Source organism: Harpia harpyja, chromosome 15 (assembly GCF_026419915.1).
Source record: "Harpia harpyja isolate bHarHar1 chromosome 15, bHarHar1 primary haplotype, whole genome shotgun sequence".
Lineage (NCBI taxonomy): Eukaryota > Metazoa > Chordata > Aves > Accipitriformes > Accipitridae > Harpia > Harpia harpyja.
In genome coordinates this window covers 22,461,918-22,477,329 of record NC_068954.1, presented here as the reverse complement: position 1 = coordinate 22,477,329, position 15,412 = coordinate 22,461,918, and the positions used below count along the sequence as shown (strand labels likewise).

The 15,412-nt window shown below is 41.2% G+C and overlaps 1 protein-coding gene across 8 annotated transcripts in view; it reads right to left on the bottom strand.

The window, feature by feature from the left end:
• Nucleotides 1–14,535, bottom strand: part of FBXO25 (F-box protein 25) — a 36,790-nt gene extending 22,255 nt beyond the window's left edge. For 2 of the 8 annotated variants that reach the window (XM_052809308.1, XM_052809310.1), the window contains exons 1-2: nucleotides 8,086–8,231; nucleotides 1,671–1,780 (exon numbers count right to left, since the gene is read on the bottom strand). In XM_052809308.1, coding sequence (XP_052665268.1) covers nucleotides 1,671–1,763 — 93 coding nt within the window. In that variant the 5' untranslated portion in view covers nucleotides 1,764–1,780; nucleotides 8,086–8,231. Of the gene's footprint in view, nucleotides 1–239; nucleotides 290–1,670; nucleotides 1,781–7,087; nucleotides 7,137–8,085; nucleotides 8,232–8,929; nucleotides 9,066–14,392 lie in introns of those variants that run through there. The other 6 variants (XM_052809303.1, XM_052809307.1, XM_052809302.1 and 3 more) reach the window with 6 other exon arrangements.
• Between the last annotated feature and the right edge of the window lie 877 nt (nucleotides 14,536–15,412).

The following is a 15,412-nucleotide window of genomic DNA, read 5'->3' as shown; positions in this document are numbered from 1 at the left end:
AGTGGAAAACTGTATGTCCATCCTTGCAAGTTCCCACATCTCTACCACAATGAGCCACGTAAAGTCACTTTGCTAGCCGCCTTTGCCTCACCACGTACAGGTGTACTGTTGCCAATGAAGAGAGAGTTGAACATAACCCCTAAGACCACACAGCACAAATGCATTTTTTTTTAATATACTATTTGTCAGTTAAGAAGCACAAATATTGTAGGAATTGACCCACAGCATGCAGGACTTACTTCCCTGGTGCTTTCTTTATGAACATAAATCCACTTTTCACGATAAAAACCTAAAATAAAATCAAAATATAAGCATTTTTAGGCTTCCACTTCAGGTAGTGCCTTCTAGAAAGAAACTGAACAAAACAGACCGTCCTCAATAAAATGCTTCATAAAATAGGATAGATGGTAGAACAGTTTTAATGAAGTAAGTTTATAAAGGCTGAAAAGGTTGACTACAAATTTTCAGAAGTTATGTACTTCAAAAAAATAGAGGGAAAAAAAGCTAAATAATTTTATAAATCAAACACAAGAGTTGGCACACAATTGGCAGATATAGCACAACTTTTGTCAACTGTGTACCAACAGTCAATTTCTCCTACAAAACCCCTGATCTTTTTTAATCCAACAGGCTCCTTAGCACTTAACACAGGAAAGTACAGAAATGAGCAACCTTTTTGTTCCTCACCACTCTACCCCTCTAATCTATTTTCTTCTGTAAAGGTGCCTGCTCCACATCCAACTTGGTTCAAGTAGTTGCAGAATATTGCAGGGAAGTCAATTATACAAGACTAATAAAGGCAACTAGGCAGACCTTCAGCTTTCAGCAGTCTAGTATGTTGTCAAGTGAAAGCATGCTCTTACATATAGCCACTTGAATCTTTTGAAATACTTCAAGCTCAGACAAGCCTAAGGAAGCTTGCAGCTTTCTGCAAGGCCATTTCTTACAATTTTAGGAATATACAAACAATGGAGATCATTTCAATATCAAAGCACTAGAAACGCCAAAAAGTTGCTAATCAACTTACCTTTTTTACCTATTCTACCAAATTATCTACTTCAATAAGTTTATTTGCTGACATACACATTTGCAGTCCAAAGTACAGGTGACCTTTTAAAAATGAGAACTGTCAAAATGGCTTTCATTTTTTAATTTAAAAAAAGGGACTTTTCTTCAAGAAATTCACTGATAGACTGATAAAGTCTTTACCAAGAGCTAGAGGTATTATGACAAAATAAATATATTTATGAACTGATTCTGGAGTTGTATCACTAATCAGAATTTGAATCAAGCAAAAATAAAACAGCTGCTTTGGCAAGCAGAACCTTCCATAAGCATCCAGAAGAATTTAATCTAAAACTAGTCCACAAAACAAAACAGTGGTTTGTATCAGAAGACATTCATTATTCAGGAATTACTATTCTTAAATGAATTACCTTTGGATCTTTGGGGAAGGAAAAAAAAAAAGAAAAAAAAAATCAAACACATTAGATGATCTATGCCACAGTTCAATTAAGATGTATCACTTCTGACACCAGAGTTTGTTGCCAATACAGAAGTAAACATAACTCATATTCATCTATAGATCAGCCTTCTAAATGAATGGCTATTATAACATTTTGCTGAACCTATAACAGTCTTCTAAAATAAATGAAAAAACCCAGCCTTACATTGTGAATCTGTGTTATTCCTAAAATGATCTTTTTTCCTTTTCTTGGCTGCAAACTCACAATCTTCAGTACTGAATATTTCTTCATCCTCATCACCACCAGTTATGATGCTGAAATAAACACATCTAATTAGAACAGCAGTGATTAAATATTTAAAGGTGCATACAGCTTATAATTCTCTGCATTAAAGTCTGCCAGCTGGAAAAAAAACAAACCATATTTTTAATGATGTTTCTAAGTTTAACTGTAGGACTATTTTATTTCCCCATTATTATTCTTTGACAAGAAAGCTGTATACAAAACTCCTCCCATTCATTACTATTTTGTAATCTGAACTTGCCAGATGAATCTATTTATCAATGTCAGTTTGAACTTCAAACTGCACCAGCAACAGCTGAACATTGTAAAACCGAAGGACACTAGTTTATTCAAAAATAACCTGTATTTGGGCATAAGTGGCAAAAACCAAATTATATTAGTCTATTGCTACTAGTTTACACAGTTAAAGTTTTGAGGCTTGAACCATCTATTAAGGAGGATGACTAAACAACACTGTAAAAAAGCTTGGTTATTTTAATTGCTCTAATCAGTAAATGCTAGCTCAGCTTAAAGGTACACAAGTTGAGAAGACTGAGAAATACAAAAGTTGTTTTCATCTTGGGTTTAAATCCTGAAAAAAGCTAACATACCTCTGCATTCAGATAGAGCTCAATCCAAGGTGAGGGCCGTAGTTCATGTCTTACCATTTTTAAAGCAGAGGATAAAGACTCAACAATTTCAATATTCTATGCAACATTGCCAAATATTGTATCTGGTCAAAGAGCAGAAGAGTTTGGAGAAAAGGAACTGGGAACTGACAAATGCAGAACATCAACACTGACAAGTTACTTTGATTAGATAACATTCCAATCCATCAGGTTTTTTTTTCCAAAGCTATCATAAAGGAAATATCTTTTAAGCTCACTAACATTATTAATTTAATTATGTTTTAGCATACCAACTGCATCGCCACATGTGAGAAGTTACTACAGAAGCTGAAAAGTTGCTGCAGAATCAGAAATAGAGCCCAAAGCTCCCAGACCTAGCTTTATCATCCTAACAACAGACAGAAGACTAGAGAGATAGGGCCTGATACTCTGCAACCTAATTTGGGCAGAACAGAAACACACCCATTCCCATTGACCCAGTGCAATGGGGAGAGGAGGGGAGGCAGTATTCCTGAAGACCTGCTGTAGAAAAGGAAGGTAAATCTGGCAGGATTCCTTCTTTTGTTCCTGGAGAGGAAGTGTCCCTAGAATGCAATTTAGATCAGTAACATACCTGAAGTGATTTAAAGCCCACCCCTGCCCCCCAATAGTATACACTTCCTCAAGCATCAGATAAACAAGCAAGGCAGCTTAAGGGCAGTCAATTAACACAAGGAATTGCAAAGATGAAGAGGGCTATTTCAAACACCTTTGTCTGACATTCAAATTCACCTGTGACATTCCTGGAATTCTCCATGTCATTTTAGAGAAAAGACTAATTTTGCTGTTATCTCTGAGGATCTTCTCATATGAGGCTTTATTTCTTCATGTTCTGTCCCACTTCATGTGGAGAGTCTTTCCCTACTTATTTGTAACCATCACCATTCTTCTTGACAAACTTTAAGTCTCTTACCAAGAATAGAAGCAAGAGTCCTACAGACATTAGAAGAATGCGACAGAAATACAGCCACTTCCCCAGAGACTGTTAGCCTTCCTTCCAGAAATCTGGAAAGCTGCTTGATGAGTAACAAAGCTGCTCCACCATTTCCAAAAGCAACCCCTGCCTGCCTCCCTTCCCCCCCAACCACCAAGCTAAGATACAAGAAACCAAATCAAGTGCGTGTGGTGTAACAGAAGTCTTAATTTAGCATTTTTACCATAATACTGCACACGACATCTGAGTGCACCTGGAAGGATTTAAATACATACACAATACTGCCAATTTACAGCTATTCTAACTTTCTTGTCTTGATGATGCACTTCATACAAAATTATTCTAAAGCTTCTAAAAGCAAAGTACCTGGTGTCCTTAGAACTACAATACCCTACATAAAGCATGCAAGAATTTCAGCTTTTTCAAAAAAGTAATTTCATAGCAGTATTTAAATAACCTCTTGGGTATGATACTTAAAATGCTGGAAAACTTGACAGGGCTATCCAAACTCCAACTATTTTTCTTCATCCCCTTGCTTCTTTTCTCATGGAGGAAGGAATGCCCTCAAGTCATGCAATTACCTTCAGACACACACTAAGTGTTTTAGAAGAGACTCAAAGCCATTTACAGCTTGACCATGCATGGAAAATCCTGAGGTAAGTGCCTGCACCAAATAACATTACAATGTATTGGTCAAATGCCAAAATTATCTAAGACTAGATTCAAATTCAAGGACTTCTATCCAGTGCCAAAAACACATTTGTGAACACTGTATCTCACAGAATTAGACAAGAGGCACCGTAGACTCTAATGACTACCCTGCCAGTGCAAGTAGTTCACATGAGCCTAACACACAAAAAAAGGAATACCACCATCATGAAAAATCTTACTAGATTAGTCTGATTCTCTTTCTTTTACATTAAAAAGAAAGCACAAGACAGCTTTACTCATAAGTTGCAGGCTGTTGAGAGATCTTTACATACAATTCTGTAAGGCAGTGCTGTTCTCTCTCCCCCACCAAGCTTCAAGGACACAGTGCCATGGCACTGGAAATATGTATCTGTGCTAGAATTTATAGGTACAAATTGCAGGTAGCTGTGGCCAGCATTCAGCCCACAGAGCTTGAATAAGCACTGCCTCAACCACCTTTCCAGCTACTGTATACCTTGAATACAAGGCACTCTTCACTTATATAAGAATATTAATTATCCAAATAAGTAAGAGCTACAGAACTGAGGGTCTCATTTTCTCCATCTTAGTTTCCATAAATGGAACTAATTTGAAGTGCAACTATTCAAGAATTATTCCAAATAATTTAAATTGTTCCTGCACAAGTGATTACGTTTGTTCAAGCATGGTTATCATTAGGTCCCCCATTTTTGACTAATTCATCAACTGGATTCACCACCAGCACTAGATGACTAATTGAATAAGGTAAAAAGTTCTATTTTAATAAAAACATATTCTTCAATTTAAGTTATTTACATGTCTTGAAGGTTTATTTATGAATCTGTTTGTGATTAGATCTTTTTAATTTCTGAAGAGAAAGTATTTGTAATGGATAAGAGACAAAGTTTGTCAAGTAACTCCATCCATAGTTTCTTTCACAGAAGAGAATACAAATAAAAGTAAAGAGGGTTTCGGTCAACACAGCTTGAATTTATTTCTTTTTAAAGGAAAACTTCCATAACTGCTTCCTGGAATACAATACTCAAGTACTATGTTTAGCATAGATTTGTACAGAATATTTTGGTGAAAAATATTACTTCATTTAATGGGGGAAAATAAATAAAACCCTGTTAGGACAGCCAGACTGGCATATACCATCATCCTATTCACAGGGCAGTTTAAAAAGAGACAAATAAAGTATTTATGCATTTTTTACTATATGCTTCTTCCACAAGGAAGGAAGCATTTTATCATGCCTCATTCTTACTCAGTGCTACAACACATTAACAGACATCCTAAGCTGAGCTGTCTATTCAATATAGACAGATAATTGTTTCCAAATAGCTTAAGATGGTACAAAGAACCAGCCAGCAAGACACAGTACACTGCTATACTTCAATACAAAGCCCTGCACATGGGACAGAAGAACCTCACGCCCAGGTATATGCTGGGTACAGACAGGATAGGAAGCAGTTTTGCAGGAAAGGAGCCAGGGGTCTTGTGGATACCAAGATGAATGCACATCAGCAGTGTGCCCTTGTGTTGTAAAAAGCCAACTGCACCCTGGTCCAAGTTCACAAAAGTGTATCCTGCAGACTGAAAGAAGTAATCATTGCCCTTTACTTGGCATGAGAAACTACATCCCGAGTACTGTGTTTAGTTTGGGGCTCCCCAATACAATAAAAACATTGGCATACTGGAACAAGTCCAGTGGGGAGTTACTGAGGTTATTAGGTACTAGAGCACATAATGCATGAGGCTAAGAGAACTGAGCTTGTTCAGTGTTAAGAGGTGGTGGCGGAGAGAAATCTGATTACTGTCAATATCTAATATGAGGGTATAAGTAAGATAGAGCTAGACTGTAAGGTTAGAGGATGTGGGCAGTAATAAGTCAAGTGGTAATGGACACAATCTGTGATAAGAGAAATTCTTACTAGATTTAAGGGGCAGAGGGAACAAACAAACAAACAAAAAATCCCAGTGAGGGTCATGGAACTTAGAACAGGAACCCAAAGAGGAATTTCCATTCTTGGAAATGGACAAAGTTCAACTGGGCAAGGCCCTATACAACCCAACCTCAGTTGGCCCTGCTTTGAGTATATGTTTGGACCAGATGACTCCCAGAGGTCCTTTCCACCCTAAATTGTTCTATAATGTTCTGCAAATAGACATTAATTGCTGTTTAGCAGCAAAGGTTAACTCATAGATGCAAAGTTCAAGTTGTAGTCATAGCTCCAAAGTTCAAGGTGTAGTGAAATTACTCCCAAGTAGTGCTACTTTGCCAAGAAGTACCAACTTGAATTCTGTAGTCTAAGTTTAGACCATATACATTTTTAACTGAATAGACAGAACAAGCAGAATTTAAAAAAAAAAAAAAGAAAAAAAGGCCACAGAATATGGTGTGGTTTGACTTTGCTAAGTAGGAGATGTGCAAGATGAAGATGGGGAACTGGGGCATCGCTACAGATGGGGGCATCTGCTGCGGACTAGGTTGGTCCCCGAGTTTGGGATTCTGACAAATTGTCAAGCTAGCCTAAGAAACCCAAATCACGAAACACCTCAGATTTCATGAAAACTTTTTCCCCTCCAGAGCATTTCACGGCCAGTCCCTTCAAACTAATGTACTTATTTTAGTCCTGAACTTTAATGCTCATATATTTCTAAAAAGAGTTGATTTAAATCTGTTTCTAGCAAGACAGCTCCAGAGGAATTCAATACTAAGTTCTTGCAAGACTAAGGAAAAAAGAAATCTAGTATTTTTGCTTGAAGAAGCAATAAAAATACCTCACCTTGCTTTCTGCAGAAAAGATATATATATAAAGTTAGGATCAGAAGAGCAGAAGTCTTAATGATATTCACAAAGACAATGATCATTTATGTCATACTTGACAAACAATATTCATTCAAGCAACCTACAAGATATAATTATTTAGTAACTGTGCAAATAGCTATGAAAATTAAATTAGCTTTCCTTTCATTTGCCAACTATATTATTAAAGATATATGAAAGAGGGAAGAAAAGATTTTTTTCAAAGGTAATTAAGGCAACTTTTATGTTGGAGGCTTACTGAACACTCTTCCAGACAAGCATAGTCTTTTGTATCCATGGTGGCCAGACTGCGTGGAAAAAGAAGCCCAAATAAGACCAGTGACAGATGAACACAAAAAGAAAAAAGGCATGAAGAAAACAGTAGGTCAAGATGAGCTTAATAATAATTCTTCACTGCTTGATAACTCTCTTGAGGTTTATTTCACAAATTTAGAAAAAACACAGGTGTATGACTGCAGCAAGTCCTAGCTTGCCAGTAAATTCCCTCTAAATCAGATCAGTTACTGTATCATTACTGGACTAACAACAAAACACTGAATGTTCCCTTTTCTCATTATGAGCACATTACGCTGGAATTTATGACCAAGAATGCTATCCCTGAGAACTATTTCTTTGCGGAGAAACCAAGTAGGAATTTGTCTGGACAAAGCTATTTGTATCACACCAGTCTGTGGGCATCTGCCACAAGTATTACTTTATTTAACTAATATCTTTCTCACCTGTTCTACAGGAGCACATACACTCACATTGTATTAGAGAATTACCATAAAACTACCATTAATTGTGTATTTGGAGCAAAGGCATTACATGACTGCCATGAACAGTCCTAATCCAACACCCAATCAGCAGAAAGTCTTCATTCACTTCCAGGTAACACTTCGATATGCCTGTTGCACTTGCAATTTGTAAGTATCACTTTTATCTTTAAATAGTATTTGACAGGTTTTGTTTGGTTGATTTTTTTAAGTTGTTTTTTTTTATTTTTAAAGACATGCAACATAAGATGGGGTCTGTCTGCCTAAAATAAGCAACTCACGAAGCAGTGACAAAAGACAGACAATCTCCATAGTGGTCTCCTGTCTGCCTAACTAAACAAAACACATGGTTGCATTTGTGTACTTCTAGCATAGGCAGATGATACCACAAACACTTGCAGTCTGAATGGAAATTAAGTCAATCTTTGCCTTCCCACCTGCTATTAACTCATGCAGAATCACTTTTTTTTCTTTAACTTACACAGCGTGACTGATATCATTCAGCTGACTATTCCCATGTTCAAGTGCAGGACTGAAGGGTTCACATCGTTTCCATCCATCTTCTGTTTTAACCCATCTCCATCCAGGGGATCTCCAATCTTGGCCCAAAAATGGCATGGTTTCTCTATAAGCAACAAGAAGATTGTTTGTGTATTTTTTAATTATTAAGAAAAGCTGCAAAACTTCTTGTCATTATTTCAGTTTTCTCCTTGTTGCTGTTTAACCCCAGCCAGCAACTAATTACCATGCAGCCACTCACTCCCTGCTCCCAGTGGGATGGGGAGAAGAGTCAGGAAAAAAAGTAAAACTTGTGGATTGAGATAAGAACAGTTTAATAGCTACAATAAAATAACAATAATAATGATACATAATAATAACAACTGTAATGAAAAGGAATATAACAAAAAGAAAGAGAAATAAAACCCAAGAAAAAAAACCAAGTGATGCACATGCAATTGCTCACCGCCTGCTGACCGATGCCCAAACAGAAATCTGCCCCTCCCGGCCGACTCCCCCTAGTTTATATACTAAGCATGACGTCCTATGGTATGGAATATCCCTTTGGCTAGTTCAGGTCAGCTGTTCTGGCTCTGCTCCCTCCCAGCTTCTTGTGCACCTCCTCACTGGCAGAGCATGGGAAACTGAAAAATCCTTGACTTCGGATAAGCGCTACTTAGCAACAACTAAAACATCAGTGTGTTATCAACATTATTCTCATACTAAATCCAAAACACAGCACTGTACCAGCTACTAGGAAGAAAATTAACTCTATCCCAGCCAAAACCAGGACACTGTTTAACCTTAAAAAAAAATATAATGATTACCTTGAGGAAAGAAAGTTCTCTGTGGAGCATCCTTTTAAGAAACAGAATCAGTGGTTTCTTAAGCATATGATTGATTCCATAACCTCATTCTTCTTGTCTTTCAGCATTTATTTAGATCAAGGTAGGTTTCCTAGTTCTTTAGAGAACAAGGAAAAGAATCATCGTAGTCCAGGAAAGGGATGATACCAAAACAAGCAAAATTATATCCTGTGTAACCTGCTCCACCATGACCAAACAGATTACTGATTTTGACTGACTAATAAATAGTTGCTAAAGAGTTTGACAGGCCACAAAATCAATGCTGTGCCTTTTTTTTTTTTCCCTAAGGCTTATAAATACTGAGTTTGTGCTACACTGTACAGTGATGTTTCAGTAAAGGAATTTTCATTTTCCCAAATATTTTTTCAGTTGTTGTTGATGGTCACCTCCCACACTAGGCTATTAACTGGATACCAGGACAAATAGCGACTGCATCATAAAGTCAATTGTGAAATGTCTCCTGAAATTCCTACAAACAGATGCAAGTCATCACAGATATATCATTCAAACAGTGTTCTGCTACCCCTTTTCAAAAGGGAGAATCACTTCTGACACATTAAGTAAGAATATGAACAAATCAGTTTTCTACACTCCGAAGACTCTGACCTTGCTAGCTTTTGCCCTCTTCTTCCCATTCATCATGCATACATGTTGCTCCTTATTTTAACTAGAGATTTCACATGCCAGCTATACAGGGAAAATAGCATTATCATATTTGAAATATATGTTAATATATTGACACCAACAGCTTTGTTCCTAACAAGTATGCATTTTCTAATATTTTTTTCAACTTGAAAAGGTATTGGGCCACATCAGTCAAACAACACTATGAATTTATTTATCCGTTTGCACTCTTGACCAGCATCTGCCCAATATACTAGTTAGAACAGGAGAAGGCACAGACGCATAAAAAGCCTGAATAAATACAAGTTGAGTGAGCCAGTATTTTTTTTTTTAATTTAAAAAATGCACACTATACAAAACAAAGTGCATTGTCTAGCCCTCAGCATTGACCAAAGTCCCCTTCCTACTCATAACTCAGCCTTCCTCTGCATCTAACAGGAATCTTTTCCTAAATTTACCACATCCTTTCCTCCAGCCACCACAAACTCTATTCATGCCTGTCTGCTTTTCCAATCTTTTTACTGCTTCCTAGGAGTAATATGAACCATAACGTACTTTTTTTCCCCAAGTTGTTTAGAACTCCCCTCGTTTTGACTAAAATTAAGGCCTCTTGTCCTTATCATACAACTGTTTAAATACTTGGTGCTCATGAGTGCATTTCAGAATAACATAGGTTAAAGTACTTTTCCTCCCGCCAAGATTAGCAGAATTTACCTGAAAATTTGTTAAATCACTGAAAGAGACTCAGAAAATAGCAGACAGCAAGTCAAAAACATCATCTTAGACAAACATAAAGCAGAAGTTTTTGAACCATATCTAGAGATACAGAGCTCATGATCTATTCCTGGTCAGCAGCTCTGATATAAAACACTATTGTAGGTGCATGTCATTGCTCAAAAATTAAAATCTAGAGAGAATTCAGAACCACAGACTTCATTATAGGCTGAATGGGATATTTTAAATTTTTTTTCAAGTTATTTCAAGAATACTTACATTGATAAAGAATTGTTGGGAAAAGGAAGTGAGAAAAACGAGACCACATACTTGCAGCAAAGTGGGAACGTGTATCATTAGAAGTTAACAGGGTAAGTTACAAAAAAATGAGGATAAAGAAAAAAAACTTCCTGAAAACAATACAAGAAAACATGGAGTATTTTGTTAAAGCAGATGGAAGTAGCTTAAGTCCAAAGCTAATCATAATTTACAGAATAGGATGCTTAGTATACTTCATAAATTCTTAAACTTTGGAAAAAACCCTGTGGTTTCAAGGTATCAGGCCACCCGTGTAAGTGCTATGCATAACTTCCTCCTAGGGAGCTGTACTGGCATTTAAAATGACATGCTTCAATAGTTACATGCTCTAAACCAGACTACTTTCCCGATCTTTACAACCTGAAAAGTGATGGTCTGTATTGGCTTTGTGTGGCAAGGTTTTGGTAGCGGGGGGGGTTACAGGGGTGGCTTCTGTAAGAAGCTGCTGGAAGCTTCCCCCATGTCTGACAGAGCCAATGCCAGCCGGCTCCGAGACGGACCCACCACCAGCCAAGGCCGAGCCCATCAGCGATAGTGGTAACGCCTCTGCGATAACATTTTTAAGAAGGAAAGAGTTGGGACAGACGAAAAATGGCAGCCGGAGAGAGGAGTGAGAACATGTAAGAGAAACAACCCTGCGGACACCAAGGTCAGTGAAGAAGAAGGGGGAGGAGGTGCTCCAGGTGCCGGAGCAGAGATTCCCCTGCAGCCCGTGGGGAAGACCATGGTGAGGCAGGCTGTCCCCCTGCAGTCCATGGAGGTCCACAGTGGAGCAGATCTCCACCTGCAGCCCGTGGAGGACCCCACGCCGGAGCAGGTGGGTTCCCAAAGGAGGCTGTGACCCCATGGGAACCCCGCGCTGGAGCAGGCTCCTGGCAGGACCTGCGGATCTGTGGAGAGAGGAGCCCACAGAGCAGGTTTTCTGGCAGGACTTGTGACCCCGTGGGGTACCCACGCTGGAGCAGTTTGTGCCTGAAGGACTGCACACCGTGGAAAGGACCCATGCTGGAGCAGTTCGTGAAGAACTGCAGCCCGTGGGAAGGACCCACTTTGGAGAAGTTCGTGGAGGACTGTTTCCCGTGGGTGGGACCCCACGCTGGAGCAGGGGAAGAGTGTGATGAGTCCTCCCCCTGAGGAGGATGAAGCGGCAGAAAATAACGTGTGATGAACTGACCGTAAACCCCATCCCCATCCCCCTGTGCCGCTGGGGGGTTGGTAGAGAATCCGGGAGTGAAGTTGTGCCCGGGAAGAAGGGAGGGGTGGAGGGAAGGTGTTCTGAGATTTGGTTTTATTTCTCATTACCCTACTCTGGTTGATTTGTAATAAATTGAGTTAATTTTCCCCAAGCTGAGTCTGTTTTGCCCATGATGGTAATTGGTGAGTGATCTCTCCTGTCCTTATCTCGACCCACAAGCTCTTTGTTATATTTTCTCTCCCCTGTCCAGCTGAGGAGGAGGGGGAGTGATAGAACGGCTTTGGTGGGCACCTGGCATCCAGCCAGGGTTAACCCATCACATGGTCTTTCATTGCAAGGTTTCGATACAGAATAGATGTTCTGTCATCCCTCCTCAAAAAAATTACATTAAGTGTTTTCAAAATAATAACGGTATCAGGAAGTGCACCCCACCCCCTCACCCCTACCCCCAAGACTACTGATGTCTGCTCCTGAAATCCTGGAAAATCACACTTAAGACAAAAAGCTCATAGAGACATGAATGATTTCTGTATATGTATGATATATTCAGCACATTATCTTTCTAAGAGAAAAAATAAAGCTATTAGAAAAATCACAATTAACTTCTTTAAAATTACTTAAACATTTATGGAAGATTACAAAAAGTCAGTAATTCTGTGAGGTTGGTACATGTTGACCTAATTATATTTTGTCCTAAAGAAACAGATATTCTTAGTCCAAGACATAGTTTCACTATTGCACCAGCTAAGAGTGCATCCATCAGCAGCAATACCACAAAATGACCTGTACTCATGGTCAGAAGTTGTAGCTCATGGGAATCAGAAATGTAAAAGTATTCTTTTAGTAACAGTGCATATGTAACTAAAAAAAAAATAATCCCACATTTCTCAATTCCTGCAGGACTGAAGTGTAGATTTGACTGTTGTTGAGGAGTGACCAAATTTTAAGAAGCTGCAATGTATCATAAACACTTCTCCTACGCATGTCTTTCATATGAGAAGTGATCATAGCGTATGACTGCCTGGACAGGTAAGAAGATTCATGCTTTTGCTCTGCCTCCCCTCAGACTTTGCTTCCCTGTACAGCATTGCACTAAAGCATCCCTGTGGCTTCCAGACAAGAGCTTGCTTTCAAGAGTTCCAGCATACTTTATGCAGTATACCTTCAGTAATAGCAGGCAACTGTTTACTTGTTAAAACTTTCACCACAACAAAAGATAAGCTCCCTAGACTTGGATTTTGGGGAAAATGCAGTGGGACAGGGTTCTTTAAAGGAAAAAAGGACTGGGAAATGAATGTGGTCATTAGCTAACAACAAGGATTTAAGACAAGACATTGACTGCATTTAGCTTTTTCCTAAGAACAAATAAGAACAAGAGCTCTTCATTTTGCATCATACACCTTTTCCTCAGGAGAGGGGGAGAAAGGACTGAGGAAACAAGAACCACCAGAAATAAGCACAGAAGAGGAGGGCTGTGTATGCCAGCTTAGTACAACTGGATATTACAGTAACTGCTCCAGCCATCCTTGCACTTGTAAGGAAGTTCTGCTTTCCATGAGGTAGCTAACTCAACACATGAGCAGAAGTCACTGCAAAGCCATTCACAATTGCAGCACGTCATGCAATTACTCTGCCACCATACTGGAGATCTGTCTATATATTCCTGTACTTAAGAACACGTCATTATGACCCAAACCATTCTTGTTATTCAGTAGCAAGTCTGTTGCCAACATGATGGGAACAGGCAAAGTTCTCCAGTTTCCTAACAATCCAGCAGCACACCCATCCCTTCCTTTAGCATGCTAACAAAATCTCTTCAGCAGCTCAACTTTCAACAGAAACTGCTCCTTTACACCCCCACTACAGGCAGATGACTTCTAGATGACCTTCTTCTAGGACCTACCCCAGGCAACCTCTGTGACTCAGAGGTCAGAGTCTGCTTACAGACTTCATCCCAGCCCATGTTTCCTCATACCAAATGACTATCTCAAATCAAGTCTCAAACTTCTGCAAGACCATGATTCATCAACTCCTCAGCTTTTCTTTTGCCCACCCCTATTCTGATTGCTATTTCCCCCCTACAACAATTTTAGTGCATCCAGGCCATGCAGTTCTCAGTTCCCAACAGGCACAAATGCTCCTCATCTCCAACTGAGCCGCCCATCCTAGGCTTCTTCCCTCCAGCCTGCTGCTGTCCCAGCCCTTGCTTCTCCCAGTTCTCCCATCCTCATGCAGTCCATTGATATCCCAACACCCCACTCCTCCAGGCAGGCTCCAGGCACCCCCCCCTCCCCCCAACCCCCTCCACACTGCCCCTCATCCCTAGCCGCAGCCCATTCCCCAGACCCACCTGCCCACCCTAACACCTCGTCCCGAACTACTCCAGCTCCACACGCCCCTAAGACCCAGTCCCAAACCCCTCAAGCCACGCCTGCCCGTTCTGTCCACACCCAGCCCCAAACCCCCGGGCCCACAGGCCTCCCGTATACAATCCCAACACCCTTCCCCGCCTCATTTGTACACCTGGGCCCTCGCCGCCCCGACCGCCCTCACCTCACCTCACCTCACCTCACCTCACGGTAGCGCCGCTGCCCACAGCGCGCGCTCGGCCCGGGCCGCGGGGCTATTGACGGAAGTAACGCGGGGCTGCGCGCCGCACCCCGCTGATTGGCCGCCGCGCTTGTTGCTACCCGGCAGCGCCCTTCTCCATTGGCGGAAGGGGGCGGTTGGCGTCACCGGCCGCCGCGGGCCAGGCGCGTCACGTGAGGAGTTGGGGGGGGAGGGAGGCGCACGTGTCAATGTTTTGGTCGGCGGGGGGGGCGGGGCGTGTGGCGCGAGCCGGGCCGAGCGGCGGGGCGGGGCGTGTCCCCTGCGCCGCCGCCGCTCCTGGCGGTGAGTGGGGTGTCTTAGCGTGGGCGCAGGAGTCCGCGCCCGGTGCGCCGGTGTCGTGGTGTGGCCGGGCAGGGAGCGTTTTGGCCTCGGTAGGGCCCTCGGGGAAGAGCAGGTCGCGCCCTTCGCCTCAGTTCTTAATCCCGTTGGCTGGTTTCAGCTGGCTTGGAAGCAGAAGTGGTTGTGTCGGCGACAACCCAGGTTGCCGCAGGTGGTGTGGAAACGGGTGGCTGGAGGGAGACGCCAGTCGAGGGCTGCCGTGGGGAGAGCGGGAGGAGTTCGGGTGCCCGGGAGCGGCGGGCGGGAGCGGGTCGGTCAACGCCTTGGCCCGCCGCAGTCCTTGTGTGCGTCCCGCCGGGACAGGCGCGCTTTGTTTTGGCGCCTTAGAGGTGTTGTGTGAGGCGTGGAGCCACACTGGGCTTATTTCTGTGAAAGAAGAGTTTGGGGGACACAGGAAGCAAGTCCGTAGGAAGCCGAGCTTGTGGAGCTCCTTGTTTCTTAAAGCTTTAAGTCATTAATGTATGATTGTATGAACATTTCAGCTTTCACTTAAAAATCGGTAACTTTCCCCTGTATGAATGTGCAGAAAGATACAAAAAGAGAAGGTCAAGGAGCTAAAAATAAAATTGTGTTTTAAAACACTTTCATTGGTCTTAAATTTCGTGCTGTAGAACAAGGGCTTGACCCTTAATTATTTGAATGCT